The sequence below is a fragment of the Syngnathus leptorhynchus genome, chromosome 12, assembly GCF_054491065.1.
Source record: "Syngnathus leptorhynchus isolate UIUO chromosome 12, UIUO_Slep, whole genome shotgun sequence".
NCBI classification, from domain to species: Eukaryota; Metazoa; Chordata; class Actinopteri; order Syngnathiformes; family Syngnathidae; genus Syngnathus; species Syngnathus leptorhynchus.
In genome coordinates, this window is record NC_141206.1 from 257,400 (window position 1) to 282,855 (window position 25,456).

The 25,456-nt window shown below is 41.9% G+C and overlaps 1 protein-coding gene across 4 annotated transcripts; it reads left to right on the forward strand.

Moving 5' to 3' along the window:
• Positions 1–25,275, forward strand: tbc1d13 (TBC1 domain family, member 13). 4 transcript variants are annotated; one of them, XM_085925700.1, is made up of 13 exons: positions 1–169; positions 4,657–4,730; positions 5,313–5,353; positions 14,552–14,613; positions 15,371–15,470; positions 16,101–16,183; positions 16,291–16,450; positions 16,993–17,203; positions 17,333–17,496; positions 17,820–17,980; positions 18,065–18,122; positions 18,253–18,290; positions 22,926–25,275. In XM_085925700.1, the coding sequence occupies exons 1-12, from the start codon at positions 147–149 to the stop codon at positions 18,280–18,282; spliced, it is 1,167 nt and encodes a 388-aa protein (XP_085781826.1). In that variant the 5' UTR covers positions 1–146; the 3' UTR covers positions 18,283–18,290; positions 22,926–25,275. The 4 variants fall into 4 exon arrangements, with proteins under 4 accessions (XP_085781826.1, XP_085781825.1, XP_085781827.1 ...); XM_085925699.1 differs by lacking the exon at positions 18,253–18,290; XM_085925701.1 differs by lacking the exon at positions 18,253–18,290 and having other exon boundaries at positions 17,883–17,980.
• The last annotated feature ends 181 nt before the right edge of the window (positions 25,276–25,456 follow it).

The following is a 25,456-nucleotide window of genomic DNA, read 5'->3' on the forward strand; positions in this document are numbered from 1 at the left end:
CACATCTGCTCCTCTGCATAGTCACGCGCGAACACGAAGACCACGGTGCGTGGACAGCGGTGTTGTGAAGACGGAAGTGACAGGACGACTTCAGGCAAACACATTTTGGGAAATAGCTGCATGAAAAGATCGACGCTTGCCCAGATATGTCAGTTGCATACAAAAACAGGTACGTTCTGCGTGAGAAGATGGACGCGAAAATACCGCAAACATGCAATAAATAATCGCTGCATTATTTACTAGCGTAACAAAAGCATCCCGACCACACGATTGTATTTCAGGTTAGCAAAACAAACTTTCATTCAAGAGCTACCGTAGATTGTACCACTTGGATTTCATTTTTGCTCAGTTTGACATGTGACTGATGTCGTCAGGAAATCGTAGCGTTGCCTCCAAAACATATTCGGGTGTCTGCTTGACAAGCTAGCGATGTTAGCTCTCCGTTAGCATGTCAGCTGATAACAACCAACACGAGCCTCTAACGGCTAATTTTGCTATCTCCCCCACTGTATATTTGAAAGTATGTTAAAATGTAAATTCCACAAGTCAGACTATCTTTAGGTGAATTAGTGGACTGTGTTCATTTGGCATTCAACCCCGTTTTTCGTGAAATATACAAATTTTTAGCAATAGGTATTTTGCCAACGAATGGTGCTTGTTTGACAGAAGCACGTGATAGATTCTGAAACGGATCCAAATAACGTTTGATATTCTCATGAAAATAATGATTGTCAAATAGTCCTTTTTTATTTCGGCATGTACAACACACTTATTACAACTTCATTTCACATTTGTTTTACATGACTTGTCGAAAAGGGAAGCGGATAGATGCTAGTCAGCTTATCTCGTCCCGTCCCGATTACAACCAAGGGTTTCACTGCTGGACTCACAATCTACGACAGTCCTACCTATAATAGTAACAAAACAATTTATTTTGAATACAGCAATGGCAAGTTGATGCAACAGGGTTGACATCCCAGTCAAAAACCGTAATACCGTATTGGCCCGATTATAAGACAACCCTGATTTTAAGCCTACCCCCTATTTTTCAAGACTCAAGTTTGTAAAAAGACTTTTTGAATACCACGTTTAATTTTTATACAGAAAATGATTAAATCTGAAACAAATGATTATAACAATATATTTGAGAAAAAAAGCATGTTATTTTGCCCCATTCAAATCTTGCAAAACTGTCTGTCACATCTTAATATCTGAACATTTAAATATGTAAACTAATGTGCAATCACATTTGTCAATAAATGGCTTCTGGTTTTTGAAATGTAAATAAACCAATCTACTGCGATAAAACATCAAAATTGCAATAAGTGCATTAACCATCAAAGTGAAGTCTAACTGTAGTCTTGAAACAAATCTGAATAAGGAAAAACATTGCAATGAAATACCATGATTTTCGGACTATAAGTCGCTCCGGAGTATAAATCGCACCAGCCATAAAATGCACAATAAAGTAAAAAAAAAACCACATAAAAAATCAAACAATCTGTGTCACTCCAAATCATTAAATCCATCGATCAAATTCCTCGTTCTTTATGTCAATAACGCCGCGCGTGCGCTGCAGAGATCTAGTATATAACTATATTGTAGCGTTAACAAAGTACCAGGAAAGACGTGGGTTTGGTAAACGGCTCTTTATTTAACAAAACAAGAGTTCAACGAGCCAACAACTACTGAACTTCCAGCCACGGAGGTGGAAGAAAGCTACGTAGAGTATGACCGGGCGTGCGTAAAAGCCATGTCCGAGCCCCATCCACCGCCCCGGACAGCCACCCGGCCGAGCGCCAGCCCCCGACTTCCATCCACGGAGGTGAAAGAGAGCTCCCGTCGAGAAGGACCGGGTGTGCGTAAAAGACATAATAGCCTTCTGTGTCACTCCAAATCATTAAATCCTTCAAACTCTTCATCCTCCGTGTCACTTACAAACAAAGCCGCTTATGATGCCGGTAGTACGTGGGGCCCTTCGTCATCTTCGTCATCCCGTGATCGAATCCTTTGCCCTTTATGTAAACAACCGCCACGCGGCACAGGTGACGTCACTTGCAGTTCAAATGACAGTAACCCCTTGCTACATCGCAGTTCGTTTATCGCGGATTCACTACATTGCGGATTTTTGAATTTTGAAAATTTGTGAAAAAAAATCACATATAAGTCGCTCCTGAGTATAAGTCGCCCCCCCACCCAAACTATGACAAAAACCGTGACTTATAGTCTGAAAATTACGGTAATGCAAACTGCTACCGCTATTGTTGGGGAGCCTGAGGACTGTATAGGGGGTTGGCTCGGATGGTTATGCTCCTTTTCGCCCCCGGGTGTTGGTCAGAACACAGGAGGGAAGACGTGGTTCAGTTTTGATTGCTTTACTGAATTATTGGCAAAAAAGTAACAGGCACTGTGGCTCATAGGGGAATACAGGCAAACTGGCAAAAGGGTATAGGCACATGTTTGGTTGTAAGGATGTGAGAGCAGGTGTGTGTCGTGTACATGGGTGAGTCTTTGGGTGTGTGAATGTGATTCTTGTGTGTGTGATTATTGTATGAAGCGTGCGTGCGTGCGGTGGGGTGTCTGTGTGTGGTTCTGCAACCGACAGAAATACAGCACGTAAGTCAACGCTCAACTTCAGACGGCACACATTACATAACACTGCGCGTAATGGTTCCGCTATACTAAATAGCCATAAATGAAATACTCTCGGCAACACACCAAACATAAGTCATGGAGACAACAACCGTTTGCTGCCGACCGTTAGTTGCCGTGCCGCTGCGTAACGGCTGTAGTCATGCGTGTACGCTGTTCGTACGATGGAAGGCAAACTTAAAAGAGCGCGCTGGAGCTGTCAATCGAACAGCGCACACACGAAGCAAACCGCGATCAAACAAACGGCACAACAGTGGGCAGTAGTAACAATGAAATGTATATACTCACTTTGTGTCAAAGATGCACTCGATCACAGCAACATACTCAGTCAATACCAGCAACCTTTAACTTACCGCTGCACACAAGTGAATGGGTATAATGTCAAGACCCCGAATGTCAAAGTCTGCTTTATTGTTAATTTCTTCACATGCCAAGACACAAAGAGATCGAAATTGCGTTTCCCACTATCCCACGGTGACACGACATATTACAAAACATCCAAGAAAACAACACAAAAAGTAAAAACAAGAAGACACATCCAATGAATAAACAAGAACAATGAATAAATAATAAATAGATAAATAAATAAATAAACAAGAGGAGCAAAAATGGAGCAAGTGTGCATACAGCAGACAGTCGGAATATAGCGCGAGAGTAGTGCAAGGCAGCCAACATGGCCCAAAAGGTCAGGATGTTATGCAGCCGAGGGTGGAGGGGGGAGAGAGTTCAGGGTCCTAACAGCCTGGAGTATGAAGCTGTTGGTGAGTCTGGTGGTGCGGGAGCGCAGGCTTCTGTACCTTTTCCCAGAGGGCAGCAGATCAAACAAAGTGTAAGACGACCCCCACTTTTTCAGTCTTATTTCAATGCAAAAAACATCGTCGACAGTACAGGTACAGTGCGAAATTATTGTATTTAAAAAAACAAAAACAAAAAACAAAAAAAAAACACCTTGAACTGTTTGAAAAGTGCTAAGGTTTAACCACATGTATTTTTTTGAACGCCAAATTTCATTTTCATACAGAAAATATTTACAGTATATCTGAAATGAATGACAATCTGAATAAGAAAAAAACATTGCAATAAAATAATGCAAACTGGTTTAAACTTGAGAGTAGCTGAGATCTGTCATGTCAGAACATTACTCCTCACAAACATCCTCTGCCTCGCTTTGCTCAGTGTCACTGTCCTCACTCCCATCCTCTGGCTCCGCTGGCTCCTCCCATAGCACGTCATCCTCACTGCCGTCCAGGGCATTTGATATGCAACATTTTTTGTATGGTATGTTTAGCTCTTTGGCTATTTCCATGGCCTTGAGCTGAATGACAGCTTGGCTGATGGGCATCCCGCCCTTTCGTTTCTCGCACACCCTCCTGTCAATCTCTTAAAAGCGGCCGCTCTGAGGACCACGGAAAGCTTTTCTCTGACTGCAAGCATTTTTTAGGCGATCTTTTTTAGCTCTCCATCTCCGTACATTGCACCCCGCGACACCATATTTCACAGCCGCTTGGCAATTGTTTGAAGACTGCCTCATTTATCACTATCATCTTGAATTTTGGGTCATAACTTCTCCTCAGCTGCCGGTTAACCTGGCAGATCTTGGATGCACTTTTCTCCAGATTGTCGCTACATTTCTCCATTTTCTGTTATATCTTCTTTTATTTTCTTGTTTTTTCTTTCTTACTCCTATTTTCTATTTTTCTTCTTCGTGCTACCGCTATATTTATTTATTCAATTTTTCTTCGTGCTTCCGCTATTTTTAGTATTTATTTTATTTTTCTTCTTCGTGACTGGTTCGCTTTGGCCTGGGGAGTCAAGTTCAGCATTCACTTTGAAGGTATCTGGCGCTCTCTAGCGTTGTGAATGTCTAGGGCCCGAATATTAGACGACCCCCTCTTTTTCAGTCTTATTTCAATGCAAAAAACATTGTCTTCGGGCCAAAATGGTACTTTAATTCAAGCTGTAATTCAGGTTCTGCTAAAAACATTTCTTCCTTCTTTTTCACAGAATACAGGACTTTAAAGTAGCTTTGACAGAAGAAAACATAAACCTGAAAACACTAAGAGAGCTGTGCTTCAATGGTAAGTTTCCATCATCTTGCACAGGTGTCAAACTCAAGGCCCGGCCGGGGACCAGAATCCAGCCTGCCCCATAATTTTGTGCGACTTGCGAAAGCAAATTAGGTGCATCAACTTCACGTTTCTTGCTAAAATAATCTATCCATCCATCCATCCATTTTCTATACCGCTTGTCCCCACGGGGGTCGCGGGCATGCTGGAGCCTATCCCAGCAGTCATCGGGCAGTAAAATACAAAAACTGCTAATTGTTTTCACTTTTAAAAACTTTGAGATGTCTATTCAAATTAATGTAGTAATTGATCAAACATATTTCACAGGTCTCTTCTGATTTCAAAAGTAGTATATTATATGCACATAATACATTTGTTTGGGTTCACAGTTATAGAAAATGGATGGATATGTAATATGAGCAGATGATACATTTGTTTGGGTTCACAGTTATAATAGCCCTTTGAAGGAAAACCTAACAACGATGTGGCCCTGTGACAAAAAAAAAAAAGAGTTTGGCACCCCTGCTGGATTGCATCGTATTGTTCTGCTAAGTTATTGTCGAGCAATGTTTGACCGTCCTTCATTCATCATAGGAATTCCATTTGAAGGAGGCATTCGGGCACTTTGCTGGAAGGTAAGCATGATTTGAGCGCTTTGCAGTACCGTAATTATAGGACTATAAGTCGCTCCGAAGTATAAGTCGCACCAGCCATAAAATGCACAATAAAGTGAAAAAAAACATATATAAGTCGCACCGGAATATAAATTGCACTTTTGGGGCAAATTTATCTGTCAAAATCCAACACCAAACACAGACATGAACCAGCAACAACAGGCTAAACGATACGGTATGCTAACGTGACATATACACAAACGAGGAGCTGAGAACGGGCCTGACGTAACATTCAGAGTTATTCAAGTAAGTATTACATAAATAACACGTTTATTTGTCACATCTGTGTCACTCCAATTCATTAAATCCATCGATCCTGCTTTATGTAAACAATGCCGCGTATGTGCCGCATATGCTGACGTCGGACCCGTTGTAAATTGGATTTCTAATTATTCCACAGACCCATAGCACGATATATAAAGTATATTTCAAATAACTATCACATTAAAACAATATTATCAAACCATCTGTGTCACTCCAAATCATCAAATCCATTGATCAAATTCCTCGTTCTTTATGTCAACCGCCGCACGTGCGCTGCAGAGATCTAGTACCGTATTTTCCGGACCAAAAGGCGCACCTTCAATAAACGGCCCATTTTAAAACGTTGTCCATATATAAGGCGCACCAGATTATAAGGCGCATAAAATAGAAGCTATACTGCAACAAACTGCGGTTGACTAGGCTTGCGATATGCATCCACTAGCCAATAACCAATGTGCCCTCTGTAAACAATCGCGTTTCTCAAACGAGGGCTTAAAAAATTATCAGAACTGACTAAAGTTCGATCTAACACCTTGGTACTGCTTACTTATGTTTCCCTTCCATATCGATCCGTAAATTTACTCGAAACGTTAACGGAGCAGCCTTTTTTGACGAGAAATAGCATCGTGCGTGAAGCAGCTATCACTATAGCATTAGCCACCCGCAAACGCCCATGAGCCTCAGCTCGCAGACTCCCATGAGCCTCAGCAAAGTGCAAACAATCGCGTTTCTCAAACGAGGGCTTAAAAAATGATCAGAACTGACTAAAGTTTGATCTAACACCTTGGTACTGCTTACCTAGGTTTCCCTTCCATATCGATCCATAAATTTACTCGAAACATTAACAGAGCAGCCTATTTTGACATGAAATAGCCTCACGGGTAAAACAGCTATTCAGTGATGCCCCCAGACCACGGTTGCTGTCATGCTGGTAAGCGATGCGACCTTGTAATTTACTAGTTGTACTAAAACGTACTGAAAATGTTGGCAGAGCACTGTGTACAACCAGTATGGATCAACAAATTCATAAATTGATCCATATCTAAGGCGCACCGGACTATAAGGCGTACTGTCGGCTTTTGAGAAAATTTTAGGTTTTCAGGTGCGCCTTATAGTCCGCAAAATACGGTATATGACTATATTGTAGCGTTAACAACGTACCAGGAAAGACGTAGGTTTGGTAAACGGCTCTTTATTTAACAAAACAAGAGTTCAACGAGCCAACAACTACTGACATTCCAGCCACGGAGGTGGAAGAAAGCTCCATAGAATAGGACCGGGCGTGCGTAAAAGCCATCTCCGAGCCCCATCCACTGTCCCCGGACAGCCACCCGGCCGAGCGCCGGCCCCCGACTTCCATCCACGGAAGTGAAAGAGAGCTCCGTAGCGTAGGACCGGGCGTGCGTAAAAGCCATGTCCGAGCCCAATCCACCGTCCGCGGACAGCCACCCGGCCGAGCGCCGGCCCCAGACTTCCATCCACGGAGGTGAAAGAGAGCTCCGTTGAGTAGGACCGGGCATGCGTAAAAGCCATAATAGTCAAGTCAAGTTTATTTGTATAGCCCTAAATCATAAGTAGTCTCAAAGGGCTTCACATAGACAATCATTTGACAATTATTCTCAAAGCATCCCCTGATCTTGGGGTCCCAAAAGGGCAAGGAAAAACTCAAAAACCCCTACCAGGGGAAATATGAGAAACCTTGAGAAGGGACCACAGATGGAAGGATCCCCCTTTCAGGATCACCAGGCTGCAATGTATGCAAAGAGGGCACATAAAATACATAATATGGAAATCAAAAAGTGGATGTCCTGGCTAAAGCGAAGAGCTGTCGGAGGTGCCTTCGATTGTCCTGGCAGTGTCCTCTAGGAGGGTAATCCGCTGCAGTTCCCTCATGCTGAATTGGTCACCACCCCAGCCGGGGAGGGGAGGGGGAAGTGGGGTCGGGGAGAGGGAGCAAAAACAAACTCCAGCCGAATCGGCCACTACAGGTTAATTAAAGGCCATATCATAGAAATATGTCTTTAAACGTGTCTTAAATGTTACTACTGAGGTAGCAGTTCTAGTATCCATTGGTAGGGCATTCCAGAGCTCTGGAGCCTGAATAGAAAATGCTCTAGCCCCTGCAGACATTTTCTTGGCCCTCTGTGTCACTAAAAGACTAGCGTTTTGCGAACGAAGGTTACGAGACGGAACATAAGGAACGACTAAGTCGACGAGATATGAAGGTGCTAAGCCATGCAATGATTTATAGGTTAATAGAAGAACCTTGAAGTCACATCTTAAATGGACCGGGAGCCAGTGTAAATTGGCTAATATTGGGGTAATGTGATAAAATGTTCTTGTCCCTGAGAGCAGCCTTGCAGCAGCATTTTGTAGACTTTTGATAATGGACTTGGGAAGACCAGAGAATAATGCATTACAGTAGTCCAGGCGCCACGTGATAAATGCATGTATAATAATTTCCGCATCACAGGTTGAGAGGATTGGGCGAATCTTAGCAATATTACGAAGGTGAAAAAATGCTATTCTGGTTATATTCCTAATGTGCTTTTGAAAGGAGAGCGTTTGGTCAAATATTACTCCGAGATTAGTTACAGTATCACTCTGAGTGATAGTACGGTTATCTATAGTTATAGTGGTTTCCTTAAATAAATGTTGATAATGAGCTGGACCAATTATCAACATCTCAGTTTTATCTGGGTTCAGACGAAGGAAGTCGAGAGACATCCATTGCTTGATCTCCACGAGGCACGCCTCAAGATTACAACAATCCCGCGGATGTCATTGATAACGGCATATATAATTGGGTATCATCCGCGTAACATTGAAAACAAATATTATATTTACGTATTATGTCCCCAAGCGGAATCATATAAATATTAAATAGAATTGTTCCTTGTACCGATCCCTGTGGGACACCACACGTAACCTTATAGAGCTCAGAGGACACATTGCAATGGACCACTCGGTGCGTCCTGTCTGATAGATACGAATGAAACCAGCCTAGTGCTGACCCCGAAATACCAACACAACCTTTAAGACGCTCTAATAAAATATCGAAGTGTACAGTGTCGAAGGCAGCACTAAGATCGAGTAGTAAGAATACCGATGAAGTGTTTGAATCCATAGCTATGAGGAGATCATTAGTCACTTTAGCAAGTGCTGTCTCAGTGGAATGATTAGATCTAAAACCAGACTGAAAAGATTCATATCGATTATTAGCGACCATGTAATCAATAAGCTGCTGCGCTACTACCTTTTCAAGAAGTTTTGCAATGAATGGGAGATTTGAAACTGGCCTATAGTTACTGAGACAGTCCGGGTCAAGATTTGGTCGCTTAAGTAGCGGTTTAATGATAGCGGTTTTAAAGGCTGTTGGCACTATCCCAGAGGAGACAGACAGATTAATTATATTTAAAACGGACGGTCCTAAGATTTGAAATAATTCTTTAAATAGTTTGGCTGGAAGCGGGTCAATAAACATGTTGTTTGTTTAGCCGCACTAACTAATTGTGTAAGCCTTTCGAGGGACACGCTTTCAAAATTTGAGAGGGTTATTGCATGATCGTCAGCGCCGGTAATCGGCGGTCCCGACTGAGCGATCGGAATGGTCATCTTGATCTCATCCCTAATGGATTCAATCTTTCGAGCAAAGGATTTCATGAACTCGTCAGCCGAGTGAAAGGATCTATCGGGGATCGGCTGGCGTCATGTTAGCTTTGCCACTGTATCAAATAGGTATTTAGGATTGTTCTCATTGAGATTAATGACCTGCGAAAAATAACGAGTTTTTGCTTAGATAAGCGCATCTTTATATTTCAGGAGGCTGTCGCGCCATGTCTGATGGAAAACCAAGTTTGGTTGAACGCCATTTGCGCTCATGCTTTTTACTTAATTGCTTAAGCGAACGTGTTTCATCTGGGAACCACGGAGTAGGCAATCTACGGCGAGTTTTCAGACATAGCGGCGTCACAGAGTCGATGGCATTTAACAATGTAGCATTGAATTCATTTGTAAGATAATCAATAGAGCCGGTATATGAGGGAAATACGGCAGTTGCTGGTGGCAGTAGCTCAGATAGCGCAGTTGCAGTCATGGAGTTAATATTACGGCTGCTATAATTCTGATTGCTCTCTTGTCTTTGACTAAGAACTAAAATTTCAAATTTTATTAAGTAGTGATCAGACAAAACAGTAGTGTATGGCAGTACTGTTATATTAGAGGTTGCCAGTCCTCGGGATAATACCAGATCTAAGGTATTACCATTCTTATGCGTTGCTACCTGTACGGCTTGCGTAAAACCAAACGTATCAATTAGAGTCTGAAACGCCGAAGTACGTGGCTCTGACGGTAAATTCATGTGGACGTTAAAATAGCCCATGATTATTATATTATCCGCATTTGTCACTAGATCAGCCACGAATTCTGAAAATTCATCCAGGAACCCAGAGTAAGCCCCAGGTGGACGGTAAATAACAGCAAGATAAAATGACGGTAAAGCGGTGGATCGGACAGTGAGAACTTCAAATGTTTTAAATACGTTAATCGAACGAGGCTTAAATCTAAGATCGGAATTTGAGATGAGTGCAACACCCCCACCCTTTTTTCGAGGACGCGCCACTTGCGGGCTCACAAAATTTGGAGGCGAGGCCTCATTAAGCGGTAGCAGTTCATTAGGTTTTAACCAGGTCTCGCAAAGACCAAATATATTTAGATTATGTTCCGTGATGAGGTCATTAACGAGAAATGCTTTCGTATGAAGCGATCTAATATTCATAAAACCAAGTTTAAGTGTAATCGGTTGATCAGGGTTTGTATTTATCAAAGGATTTGTAAACGAAATGAAAGTAAGATTGTGTTCTCTAGGCCTGACATCACCTCTCAATTGTTTATTAGCGCGGTGGGACGATACGACCGTAGGAATTTGATAGTAAATGTTTGGTACACACGTAATATTATCTGAAACAGTCACCTTATCATCAACTATACCAGTCGGGGTGGAGCGATTGGATTTGTCTGCCACCTCAGTAGAAAGTGTGTTCATGTGTACTGTAGCACTATTCAAACTGTGACGCTCTAGTCTACACAAGGATCTATGTGCATGCTGGAAGTCTAGCCTAGCGCTAGTTAACTTTAACTTAACTGACTCCAAACCCATCCTGACAGGTGGTCTAGTCACCTGTGCTCCGGCCTGCTCTAAGGTGACCTGTCATGAGTGGCTCAAACAGTAATCTATATTCCTAGAAAGAGTGAAGGCGCCTTCACGGTTAGGATGAAGGCCGTCCTTCCTCAGCAGGTCGGGGCGGCCCCAGAAGGAGGACCAGTTATCTATAAAATACAGTCCCTGCTTTTTACAGAACCCAGCCGTCCATCGATTAAGGGAGACTAATCTACTAAACCTCTCATCAGAGCCTCTCCCAGGCAGGGGGCCAGAGACAAATACTCGATGCCGACTCATCTTTCTGGCGAGATCACAAGTCCTCGCTATGTTTCTCTTTGTGATCTCAGATTGCCTCATCCTAACATCATTGGCGCCGACGTGTATCACTATATCAGAGTAGCTAGTGTTGTTGGAACTACGCTGTTGACTAATCCTATTGCGAGTCAGCTCCCTAAGATTAGCTTCTATGTCAGGTGCTCTGCCCCCAGGAATACACATTACCGTGGCTGGATTTTTAAGCGTGATATTTCGGGTGATGGAGTCACCTATGACCAAGGTGCGAGGGCCAGTAGACCGAGATGACTTTGGACCGCTATGCGTCTTACCTGGCTCATCGCGATTAGCAAGCCACTTGGGGCTAATGCTAACGGGGCTAGCGAGCTGACTACAGTCCGCGACTGTGTCCGCCACATCTACTGTTATCGCACTATTCTGCTCTAACTGGCGGACACGTCTCTCTAGCAGGGACAACCTCTCTAACAGAAGGGTGCAGTTGGTGCACAAAGCAGTACAAACCTCCTGCTCCGTGCCATACTTATGTGTCCGATGATCGATGGTGGACAAACGGCCACCACAGAGTAGTTTTTCAAACCTTCTGTGTCACTCCAAATCATTAAATCCTTCAAACTCTTCATCATCCGTGTCACTTACAAACAAAGCCGCTAATGATGCCGGTAGTACGTGGGGCTCTTCGTCATCTTCGTCATCTTGTGATCTAATCTTTGTCCTTTATGTAAACAACCGCCGCGCCACTGACGTCACTTGAAATTCAAATTACAGCAATCACTTGCTACATCGCAGTTGTTTTTTTTATTTTTTTTATTTTGAAAATTTGTGAAAAAAATTCACATATAAGTCGCTCCTGAGTATAAGTCGCCCCCCCCCCACCCAAACTAAGAAAAAAAATGCGACTTATAGTCCGAAAATTACGGTATATACATATCATTGTTACTACTGTCTACTGTTGTGCTGTTTGTCTGATCACGGTTTGTTCCGTGCGTGCGCTATTTGATTGATAGCTTCGGCGCGCTCCTTTAAGTTTGCCTCGCATTGTACAAGTAGCCGTCACGCAGCGGCACGGCAACTAACGGTCACCAGCGAATGTATTTTGTTGTCTCGATGACTTATGTTTGGTGTGTTGCTGAGAGTATTTCACTTATGGTTATTTCGTATTGCGGAACCGTTACGCGAAGTTAGTTATGTAATATTTGCCATTTACTAGTGTTGTTTGACGTCAGAAGTTGAGCGTTGACTTACGTGCAGTATTTCTGTCTGTTGCAGAACCACAGATCACCCCCCCCCCCACACACACACACACACACACACACACACACACACTTCACATGCTTCATACAATAATCACACACAGAAGAATCACATTCACACACCCAAAGACTCACCCATGTACACGACACACACCTGCTCTCACATCCTTACAACCAAATGTGTGCCTATACCCTTTTGCCAGTTTGCCTGTATGCCCCTATGAGCCACAGTGCTTGTTACTTTTCTGCCAATAATTGAGTCTGTCCGTCCATCCGTCCATCCATCTTCTTCTGCTTATCCGGGGTCGGGTTGCGGGGGCAGCAGCTTTAGGAGGGACTTCCAGACTTCCCTCTCCCCAGCCACTTCATCCAGCTCATCCCAGAGGTTCCCAAGGCGTTCCTAGGCCAGCTGAGAGACATAGTCTCTCCAGCGGGTCCTGGGATGTCCACGGGGTCTCCTACCGGTGGGACATGCCCAGAACACCTCCCCAGGGAGGCGTCCAGGAGGCATCCTGATGAGATGCCCAAGCCACCTCATCTGGCTTCTCACCTTATCTCTAAGGGAGAGCCCTGACACCCTGCGCAGGAAACTCATTTCGGCAGCTTGTATCCGGGATCTCGTTCTTTTGGTCACGACCCATACATCATGACCATAGGTGAGGGTAGGAGGGTAGATTGACCAGTAAATTGAGAGCTTTGCCTTTTGGCTCAGCTCTCTCTTCACTACGACGGACCGGAATAGAGTCCGCATTACTGCCGATGCTGCGCCGATCCGCCTGTCAATCTCGCGCGCCATCCTGCCCTCACTCGTGAACAAGACCCCAAGATACTCGAACTCCTCCTCTTGGGGTAGGATCTTATCCCCGATCCGGAGAGGGCATTCCACCCTTTTCCGACCGAGGACAATGGACTCGGATTTGGAGGTGCTGACCCTCATCCCGAACGCTTCACACTGCTGCGAACCGCTCCAGTGAGAGCTGGAGATCACGGCTTGAAGAAGCCAACAGCACCACGTCGTCGGCAAAAAGCAGAGACGCAATGCCAAGGTCCCCAAACCGGACACTTTGAACGCCTCAGCTGCGCCTAGAAATTCTGTCCATAAAAGTTATGAACAGAATCGGTGACAAAGGGCAGCCTTGGAGGAGTCCAACCCTCACTGGGAATGAATCAGACTTACTGCTGGAAATGCGGATCAAACTCTGGCATCGGTGATACAGGGACCGAGCCACCCTTAATTCACTAAATTAACCAATAATTTATTGAAGCAATCAAAACTGAACCACGTCTTCCCTCCTGTGTTCTGACCGACACCCGGGAGCGAAAAGAGCATAACCATCCGAGCCAACCCCCTATACAGTCCTCAGGCTCCCCAACAACAGCGGTAGCAGTTAACATTATTTTATTGCAATGTTTTTCCTTATTCAGATTTGTTTTAAGACTACAGTTACAGTTAGACTTCACTTTGATGGTTAATGCAGTTATTGCAATTTTGTTTTTTTATCACAATAGATTGCTTTATTTACAATTTAACTTTAGTTTACATGTTTAAATGTTCAGATATTAGATGTGATAGACAGTTTTTGCATGATTTGAATAAGGCAAAAACAACATGCTTTTTCTCTTGAATATATTGTTATAATGATTTGTTTCAGATATACTGTAATTATTTTCAGTATTAAAATTTATTTGGTGTTCAAAAAGTCTTTTTTTCAAACTTGAGTCTTGAAAAAGAGGGGGTCGTCATAATCAGGGTTGTCTTATATTCAGGCCAATACGGTATATACTGTACTGCATTTCATGTGAGCAATGGTGGAGGGAAGAGTGAATTATCAGCCTTCCTTGTGTTATCGACTGTCGGAAATCTAGGGATCTCCTGTGCTCTACATTTAAAGCCCACACCCCATTGAGTGGTGAACGTTGGGTTGCGATTTTTCAGGGTTCATTCAAGGTCACAAATGCTTGCCAACAGTTTTGAAGTTTTATTTTTCTTGTCCTAAGGAAAATTTGAACATGTTCAAAATATGTCTGGGATGTGGGCTTAGGGGATCTGATCACCACTTCTTTGTGTTTTAGTGAACAACGGGAGTTTGTAAAACGCACTTAGCAAACATTTTTTTTCTTCAGGGTTCCTAACAGATTTTCTTGTCACAAAGAAATTTTGAACATGGCTTTCTACTCTGCTCTTTTTAGATCCTTCTTAATTACCTTCCTCTTGATCAAACACGATGGGACTCATTCCTCAAAAAGGAAAGGTAGGATAAATATTCAGTTAGTTAAATGCTACACTGATTATTGTATGGCATTTTGTTGTAGTGGGAAAAAAAAAAGAAGTGACAGCAGTCTTGGATATGACATACTATTTATTACATTACTTACACATTACTTATTCTTCTTACACTGTCTAGGGAGGGGCATCATTGCTGATTCTAGAATTGTTGCCATGTCTGATCCAATGATTTTAAATGCTTTCAGCTCAAATATGACTCTTTTGGGAATATATATAAAAATAAATACAGATTCCAATAAATATTAATGAATACTCATGTTATATTATTCATGGTCAGTGATGCCAGAGGTTTACATTTGCCATTTGTCATCGGAAAAAAAACCCACATTAGTATCCAAAAGCTGGTGGTTTACTTTTTTATTTTAAACATTAGGGTTATTGTTGTTGTTGTTTAGTATATTTGTCCAATTTTTGAATAGATAACAATAATACCACACCACTGAAAAAGGTAGACTTGTGCCATAAACATTTTCATTTGGCCTCGAGCAGACAACAGAATTTACTTGTTTTGAGTTGGTATGAAGGACTTGATAAGCTTCTTCTACTTCCTACCCCTTTTGAACATAGATTATATTTTGTCTGATGACACGTCAATTTACCTACCATTTTACTAATACCGGCCATATCAAATATCTGTGGTTTATTCTTTTTTTTTTATTTCTTTTCATCCCTGTCATCTTTAAACTTCTTCAATTAATCAATCAATCAATCATTTGCTACAGGGAGGTTTATTCACAGTTTCTGAAAGAAATGATTATCCAACCCGGCATTGCTAAAGCCAAACTGGGTCTCTCCAGAGAAGATGTTACAATGGAAGACCATGTGAGTCTTTTATTTTGCTTGAATCAATTGAACACCAACACATACACACAGACCAAAAAAAGCCATGATTATCACTGAAATAATTTGACATTTATATGACTAATTTACTCTAAAACCCCTGAAAAGTGAAGAGAAGAAATTCGACACACCACAGGGAATAGTTTTGATAGCCTGATAAATGTGAATGGATAAATAAATTGGCAAGGAAATAGGGCTAAAAAAAATGAAAAACTGAGTTTCCCTCAGTTCTCAGACTCTGTGGGCGTGTCCACTGAATACTCTGTCAACACCTCTCTTGACTGTTACTCATCTGGCATTATGTGCTTAAGTGTCTTGTCATGTCAGTAGTATAATCCACAATTTGAACAGCATGCACCATTTCAATAAACGGTGGCTGGATAAATTGTTTATCTTTATGTTTGTGTGACAAAAGTTCAGAAGGTTTAAGGGGGCTTGTGTGACAAAAGGTCAGAAGGTTTAAGGGGGCCAATAGTTTCGCAAGGCACTGTCTGTTCAGATCTAAGTTGTCCATTTTACTGAAGCTACATAAGACCGAAAGCAACTGGTTTGTTGCACTAGCTAATGGTTAAGTCTCTCGTGATTATAATAAAATAAATATTTGCTTTTCAGCCTCTAAATCCAAATCCAGAGAGCAGGTGGAACACATACTTCAAAGATAATGAAATTCTACTTCAAATTGATAAGGATGTAAGGTATGGACTTAACTCAATATGGGAATATATTTCTTTCTGAATCCGCTTTTGTCTTTTTCAGTACATCAGAATTAAGTTACTGAATATTTGGTGCATACGTTTTACAGGAGGTTGTATCCCGACATGGCCTTTTTTCAGCGTCCTACGGACTACCCTTGCCAACTTATCCTGGACCCTCAAAATGATTACGAGACATTGCGTCGGCGAGTGGAACAAACTACACTGAAAGCACAAACTGTAAATCGCAACCGTAGTGGAGTAACCAATGTATGTATAATTTCTTTCTTTCACAAATGTTATTTGGTATGACACCTGTATGATTAGTTATGTTCGATTTGTAAAGGTGAAGGGAAAAGGAGTATTCATTGACCACGACATAAAGGTGGAGCTGCCGCTTTGTGGATAGAGGAAATCTTTTTAAGGCTCATTTGTGTTGAAAGCAATTGTCATTGTCCGTATTATTAATAGGGAATGAACAGAGTAGTTGATGCATTAACTTTGCCATTCCACCTTTACAGTTAGTGCTTGAAGTCGATTAATCACATCTGTTTTTAGTTTAGAACTAACAACACTGACTCCTCCTGATTTAAATCAGCAGGTGATCAGTCAGTAGCCTCGCAGTGGCACCTTAAACATTTTGCTAAAAATGGGAATTTGAAAAAATATTGTTTTAATTATTAAATTCATCCATTTGCTGTGTGAAAGCACCTTTAGACTGGTTTGTATTTTTATTCCCTGAACGTGCTGCATAAATATGATAACTGCACATTACTAAATCACTATTGAATAAATTGTATCTATCCTCCCAGGTCAGCTCCCCTGGAAAGTCTTTGAATTTGTACCCATCTAATGAATACGAGGTGTTGCCCAATGGGAGTGAAGCTCACTGGGAAGTGGTGGAGCGCATCCTCTTCATCTATGCCAAACTCAATCCTGGAATTGCTTACGTCCAGGGCATGAATGAAATTGTTGGTCCAATTTACTATACCTTTGCCACAGACCCCAACAGCCAATGGAAAGGTAGGTAGGCCCTGTTGTTTTAAAATGTTAATTGTAGTAAGAGGAAGAACAAAGTGAACACTCATTACATTTGTATCTCAAAATAAAAGAAATAGTCATCTGTTTTTCTTTTTTTTTGTCCTTTTGCAGAGCATGCAGAAGCGGATACTTTCTTCTGTTTCACCAACCTAATGTCAGAGAACAGAGATAATTTTATCAAGAGCCTGGATGATTCCCAGTGTGGCATAACATACAAGATGGAGAGTGTGTATTCAATGCTCAAAGAAAAAGACCATGAGCTCTATTTCAAGCTGGTATGGACACAATAAAAATAATTTAAGGACAGTCATGTATTCACCCAAACAAATGTGTGGTTTTATTTAGCGTATTTGGAGACAGACCTATCTAAAGTCTACACAAACCTGTTCAAATGCCAGGTGTTTGTGGTGTAAAAATAGTGACAAAGATCAATGTAAAATAAAAAAGTGAAAGTGGTTTTACTAGTGCATAACATATAACTTGTTTATTCAGAGTGAACCCATCGCATTCAAAGTCGTCTGCCACTATTTAAAGTACAACAGATGCAGTTCATTTTTGCATTAATGGTGTGTTTTTCCTCCTTTTTCTTTGCACGTAGCTAGAGCAGAACATCAAGCCTCAGTACTTCACCTTCCGCTGGCTGACCTTGTTGTTATCGCAGGAGTTCCTCCTACCAGATGTCATCCGCATTTGGGACACTCTGTTTTCTGACCAGGACCGCTTCCACTTCCTCATCTTGGTCTGCTGTGCCATGCTCATGTGAGATGCTCAGCCCCATGATAAAATGAATACTTCAGCAATGTCATCTTCCTTATGGTTTCTCTTGACCTAACACATTTACAGACTGATCCGGGATAACCTTCTTGCTGGAGACTTCACAGTGAATATGAGATTACTACAGGTAGGTGTCTTTTGGTAAACGCTACAGAGGTCTTTCTTCAGTATACTTAGTTGGTTGGCTGGTTTTCTTTTCTTCCCCATTCTCAAAATCGACGCAAACTCAAATGCATCCCAACAAACCATGTGAGAAGGCTCGTTTCTTATTGGATTTAGGAACATGAACAGAAAGGTTTGTGATAAAAACTAACATTAAAGCAAATATTTTAATTAGTTGACATGCTTTATTCCTTTTTCTTTATTTATTTCTTATTTCTGTAGCCTCTGTGCTGTGATGTAACAATACTGATTTGAACTGGAAATTTTTATTTTTATTTTAAAGAAGCGTGCATCAAATCTAACTGAATCAAATAATTCCACTTTTAAAATATATTGAGATCTGTACCGAATTGTCTTACCGGAAAAACATATCTGAGAACTCCACATTTAAATTAGTAACAAGTTCTTTCACATGGACATGTGTATAAAATGGCAACAAGAAACGCATTGCATCATACCGTTTCAAACAGAGCCGTACCATATAGAATCAAACCATTCCATTTTAAAATTGAGCCATTTCTGATTGTATGGCTCCTATATGTATCAAGAAGCATATCGAATTGTCTTTTATTGGAGTGATGCATAACCCTACCTCTGTACCATGATGCACATTTTGAAAATGAACACTGCACATACATAAGAGAAGGGGGGGAGCAAAATAGCCCTTATGATTAGAATCAAGAATTTTTATTGCCCATGTTTGAGCATGCCAAACAAGGAATTTGACTTCGATACATCTCAGTCTCTGTTCAACATTTAGGTGACTAACAACACTCAGGACATGCGAAAATTGACAAATATTCTCAAACATCCCCTGATTTTAAACTCCCAGGAGGGCAAGGAAAAACTCCTACCAGGGGAAATGAGAAACCTTGAGAAGAGACCACAGATGGGAGGATCCCTTTTCCAGGATGACCAGGCTGCACTGGATGCAGAGTGGACACATAGTACACATAATATAGACAATTCAAAATAAAGTGTCGAGAGCAGGATGTTATTGCACAGCAATGTCTCTGAGACTCTAGAGTGGTGTGAGTTCATCAATGCAACAGCCTGGGGGAAGAAGCTGTCTCTGTGTCTGCTGGTTTTGGCGTACAGTGCTCTGTAACACCGTCCGGAGGGGAGTAGTTCGAACAGACTGCAACCTGGGTGAGAAGGGTCTGTAGAGATGTTACTTGCACGTTTCCTGGTCCTGGACAGGTACAAGTCCTGGATAGATGGGAGGTTGGTTCCAATTATCTTTTCTGCAGTCCCGATTGTCCGTTGCAGTCTGTGCTTGTCTTGTTTGGTGACCGATCCAAACCAGACAGTGATGGAGGTGCAGAGGGTAGACTGGATGATGGCAGTATAGAAGGTCTTCAGCAACTTCTATGGCAGGTTGAACTTCCTGAGCTGTCTCGGAAAGTGCAGCTTCTGCTGGGCCTTCTTCCGGACAGAGTCTATCTGGCTGGTCCATTTCAGGTCCCGATCGATTGTGGATCCCAGGAACTTGAAGGTGTCTGTAGAGAGAATAGTATTACTGCGAATAGTGAGGGGTGAAAGTGGAGAAGGGTCTCGCCTGAAGTCCACTGTCATCGCCACGGTCTTGAGCGGGTTCAGCTCCAGGTGGTTTTGGCTCCACCTCCTGTCTGTACGCAGTCTCGTCACCGTCCCGGATCAGTCCGATGAGAGTGGTGTCGTCTGCATACTTCAGGAGCTTCACAGAAGAGTTGTCTGAGGAGCAATCGTTAGTGTAGCGAGAGAAGAGCAGTGGGGAGAGGACGCACCCCTTGGGGGCGCCAGTATTGGTGGCCCGGGTGTCGGATGTGATGGTCCCCAGCCTCACGCGCTGTCTCCTGTTGGTCAGGAAGCTGGTGATCCACTGACAGGTGGAGGCAGGCACCGCGAGCTGAATGAGTTTCTGGTGGAGGATGTCATGAGCGATGGTGTTGAACGCCGAGCTGAAGTCCACAAACAGGATCCTGGCGTACGTTCCTGGGGTGTCCAGGTCCTGCAGGATGTAGTGCAGTCCCATGTTGACCGCATCATCCACCGACCTGTTTGCCCGGTAGGCAAACTGCAGGGGGTCGAGCAGGGGGTCCGTGACGTCCTTCAGGTGGTTCAACACTAACCTCTCTAAAGATTTCATGACCACAAATGTCAAGGCGACAGGTCTATAGTCATTCAAACCTGTGATGGCGGGCTTCTTGGCCACCGGTACGATGATGGAGCTCTTGAAGCACGAGGGCACCTCACACAGCTCCAGGGAACGGTTGAAGATCGGTGCAAAAGTGGATGCCAGTTGTTCAGCACAGACTTTCAAGCAGGAGGGGGACACGCCGTGTGGGCCTGGTGCCTTCCTGACCTTTTGTCTCCGGAACTTCTGACACCTCCTCCTCGCGGATCTGGAGTACGGGCTTCTGTAAGAGAGAGAGAGTAGGTAATAACGATGATGGAGGTGTGGACAGAGCGGTTGTGGGGGGAGGTGTGTATGTTGATTTTGCTGTAGGAGGTCCTGTTGTGTGGGTGGACCGTTCAAACCTTCAGTAAAACCTGTTTAGCTGGTTTGCAAGCCTTGGGTTCTCCACAGGACGGGGGATTGGTTTCTTGAAGCTCATAATGCTCTTCAGACCTTTCCACACTGTTAAGAGATCAGAATTGGCAGCGAGGTGTCTCGCCAGGCTCTTCCCGTAACACCTCTTGGCTTTCCTGATCTCTCTGTTCAGTGTGTTCCTGGTCTGCTTGAACAGGTCTCAGTCACCACTCCTGTAGGCCTCCTCCTTGGCTTTGCGCAGCATCCTGAGGTTTGGCGTAAACCAAGGTTTGTCGTTGTACGTGCAGAAGGTCTTAGTCTGCACACACAAATCCTCACAAAAACTGATGTATGATGTGACAGTATGAGCGAGTTCAGGCAGGTCTGAAGTTGCAGCTTCAAAAAGTCCGCAATCGGTGCAGTCAAAGCAGGCTTGGAGGTCCTGCTTTGACTACACTGTCCACTTCCTCACAGTCCTCACCACAGGCTTAGAAGTTTTTAATTTCTGCCTATAGGGTGGGATCAGATGAACTAGACAGTGGTCCGAGAGTCCTAAAGCTGCACGAGGCACAGAGCGGTATGCATCCTTTCTTACGGTGTAGCAGTTGTCCAGTGTCTGTGCCCCTTTGGTGGGACACGTTATGTGCTGTCTGTATTTGGGAAGTTCGTGTGTGAGGTTCGCCCTGTTAAAATCACCCAGAACAATGATTAGTGAGTTTGGTAGCCCTACTTATGATTAAATATTAGTATATTGCACATAAAATACAAAACGTTTTAAAAAAAATACATAAAAGTTAAGAAACAAATGGGTCTTGGAAATTAAATGTAAGTGTACGGTACTAAAAGTTCAGTACAACTAAACAGTACTCGGAGATTCTTTTGCGTAACACTGGAGAGAGCTTGTGTACCTCCATTACAAATAAACTTTGAGAATCACTTATTTGAAGAGATGAAGGTTAAAAAAATCCCCCTAGAATTGACAATGTACTAGACTTGTGATGTCATCTCTTGGAGCCATGTGCTGGTTTTGTCGTAAGCAGGACTATTTTACGCTGATGTTGTTTAAAATAACTCTATAGCGAGCGTTTATCAACAACTCAGAGCACGTATTAAATAAAGTATGGAACATCTGATCCAACCCCGAGTGTCATTACAATAAAAATCAAGAAATATCACTTGCATGTGTTTTTCCCCTTTCTTTTCGCTCACCATTGTTATTGTCGCCTGTTGCCAATGGGGCCAATTGTGTAGAAGTCTTGGTGTCTTCAGGTTTGTCTTCACGCTTTAGGGTCATACACCGCTTTTTGTGGTGCTACCCCTAAATCCTAAGGAGAATTGGCAAACGTTGTAGACCTCATGATCGTGCATTTCTAGGGAGAAGGGACAATACCAGCCCTGGTGAAAGAGGTAGTATTGGAATTGAGCCAAGGTCTCTTATCCTGTGAATAGCAGGAGTCCACAACTCTGCACTTCTGAAATCTTGACAAATGTTTTGAGAAATTGTACCTGACACTTACTCCACTGACGTTTTCCAAAAGAAAAACTTCAGTACAGCATACATAGGGCATCAAAGCACTTACCGTATTTTCCGGAGTATAAATCGCTCCAGAGTATAAATCGCACCAGCCATAAAATGCATAATGAAGAAAAAAGATAAGTCGCAGCGGAGTATGAGTCGGATTTTGGGGGGAAATTTATTTGATAAAATCCAACACCAAGAATAGACATGTCATCTTGAAAGGCAATTTAAAATAAAAACAGAATAGGCAACAACAGGCTGAATAATTGTATGGTATGCTAATGTTACATAACACAAACAACGAACTGAGAACGTGACTGGTATTTTAACATAACATATTAAACGTTTTTCAGACAACTACGTATAGCATAAATAACATGCTAACAAGCTTATCGAACCATTCGTGTCACTCCAACTCATTAAATCAATGAAATCGTCATCCTCTGTGTCACCTAGGAACAACTCCGTTAAACCCCAAAAGTAGAAGCTTCCTCTTCTACGTGGCTTACGTCAGACTCGTTATTCCCCAGCCCTAGAGTGCCCTCATGCGGTTTAGTGTGAAAATAACATGTAAAATGGTATGTGTTAATAATTTTACACATAAGTCGCTCCGAGTATAAGTCTCGCCCCGGCAAAACTATGGGGGGAAAAAAACTGCGACTTATAGTATGGATAATACAGTAATTAAATTCATTGTATACTAGTTTTTTTATTTCATGATTTTATTTTGTACTCAGGATTACCCCATCTCAGATGTCCATACCATCCTGACTAAGGCCAAAAAGCTCCAAGACAACTCGTAACGTGTTCACTTTTCCAGCGGCTGCTTCCTGTCAGATTAAGTCAGTGGAAGCCCAAACAACAACAAAACATTTTCAGTTATACTTAAAGGACCTCAACGCATGTGTGGAAGAAAAAAAATTCCTTATTGCCTTTTAACTGGATGGTCAGAGGTGACTGCTAAGAGAACAATGAAGCAACCATCATTGTGGTGAGGAGAAAATGCATCTCAATTCATGATGGGGAACAGGTCCCTGTGGTCATCCTCCATTCTCAGCCATCTCTCCCATGGAGACTTGTCACCCTGACCAAGTTAGCATCTGGGGCAGTAGGAGGCATATTACATCGGTCTAACCAACGAACCATCATTCTGAAAACATTCCGGAGAGCTTCCACAATGTTGTCAGCATTTTAACGAAACACTGCAATAGTATTTGTTAGCGTATTAATATTTTTTTTTTTATGTTTGTTTTTGGTTCTTTTGTGTTTTAAAAATGTGATGAATCCTGTAATGTATAATTTTCTGATCTTTGACAGTGACAGTGTTTGAAAAGTAATTATGATGAAAAGTTCATGTGTTTTGGAAAATAATTAGTATGACACTTCAGCATTGTGCCTTTAACCCATCCATCAATCTTCTTCCGCTTATCCGGGGTCGGGTCGCGGGGGCAGCAGCTTTAGGAGGGACTCCCAGACTTCCCTCTCCCCAGCCACTTCATCCAGCTCATCCCGGGGGACCCCAAGACGTTCCCTGGCCAGCTGAGAAACATAGTCTCTCCAGCACGTCCTGGGTCGTCCACGGGGTTGCCTACCTTTAACCCTGTTAATAAATGTATTTTGTTCTATATCACACCAACATATATTGAATATTATTGAAAGGATTGCAAAACAAACAAAACATCTCGAGACAATTCACACTACCAATTATGTTATGTTCTAAGTGCAGTAAATTTGCCAACTTTTTTTTATAAATTGTACTTTTAGAAATACTTGATAAACCCAGGTTTATGTTACAAGCTACCTAGGGAAAATTTGTTGTCATCCATTTTATTTTTCTTTGCAGATTATGCAATCATTCAAAACTCACTTTTTCAACATTGTAAAGTTATTAACTGATCAACCCACTTTCGAGTCAAAATTTTAAATGCTTTCTCCCAGTTCCCTGACAGATTAAATCATTGCATGTCTTTTGGCAGTTTTGAATTACAATATGAATATACAAAATGCATCCATAAATCTTGGTCTACCACATATTATCGTCTCACAAACATGTTAACAGGGTAAAGTCTGTAAGTAAACTAAAGTTTCATCATATCATAATTACTGTTTATTTGTTTCTTTATTGTAATGCACATAAACTGTAATGGAGTTCCTTATTGATTAATTACTTTATGCATTGGTTGAATGTATAGAGGAAGTGTTTAATGTTGGCCAATCTCATTGTTTTACTTGTAATGCCAACTATTATTATATACGTATTTTTTTTTAATCTGTGTTTTGGGACCCGCAGTGGTTGACTGTTGGGGCACACACATCATGTACACCATTCTACCCTGTGATTTAGTTTACACTAAATAAACACTCCACAGAGATTTGAATGTTGCACATTTCATGATTCACTGTTGATGTACTGGTACCTCTTGTGTTCAGCATTAACTTTGTTTTCATCAGAAAGCTGCTTAAAGGAATGTATATTTGCTGAGGAGAGGGTGAAGCCGAGAAACTCAACAGGGCTATTGGCAATGTGTTGCCAATGTAAAAATAGCTTATCAAATGTTTCAAATTCATACTCAAAACTTCAAGAGATCAATGTTAATTCTCCAATGTTACAATGAAACCTTTGTATTTTTACCACATCTTTTTTTTATTGGACAATTGCTACTTATTTCATACGTATATGTATAATATTGGCACCAACAGAATCAAGGAAAAAACATTTTCCTTTCAGTAGTCTACATACAATTATTATAAAAGTGGCACCTCCAGTTTGATTGTACCAAAACTGTAACATGTGCATGTATTCACAACAAATAAAACTTTTTAATGTCAAAGAACCCCTAATTTTCACATTCTAATATTCCAGGTGTGTGCAGTGTAAACCATGATGAAGAACCTTACAATAGAAGTTTGTTTTAGAGACCGGTGGAGAGTGGAATACAGTGTTCAATGTACTTGATATAAAGGGTTGTCAGGTTGCATGTTCCAAAGTTTATAATCATGATTTTGTAATGAATCTAGTGTTAATAGTTGTATATATGTTTTTACTTGTTTTGTTTGCATTAAATTGAATGATGATGATATAACCTACTTTACAGGAGTTTGAATTTAGCTGTCAGATGCTGGGGTTTTAATTAATATTTTTCTGGTTATTTAAAACCTGATTTAATGCTGAATGATGTTAACAAAAATCACTCCTGTGTGCCATTTTGATTGGAGATGTACTTCTACTGCCAAAGAGTGACATTGCTCAAATCTTAATTTAGACCTG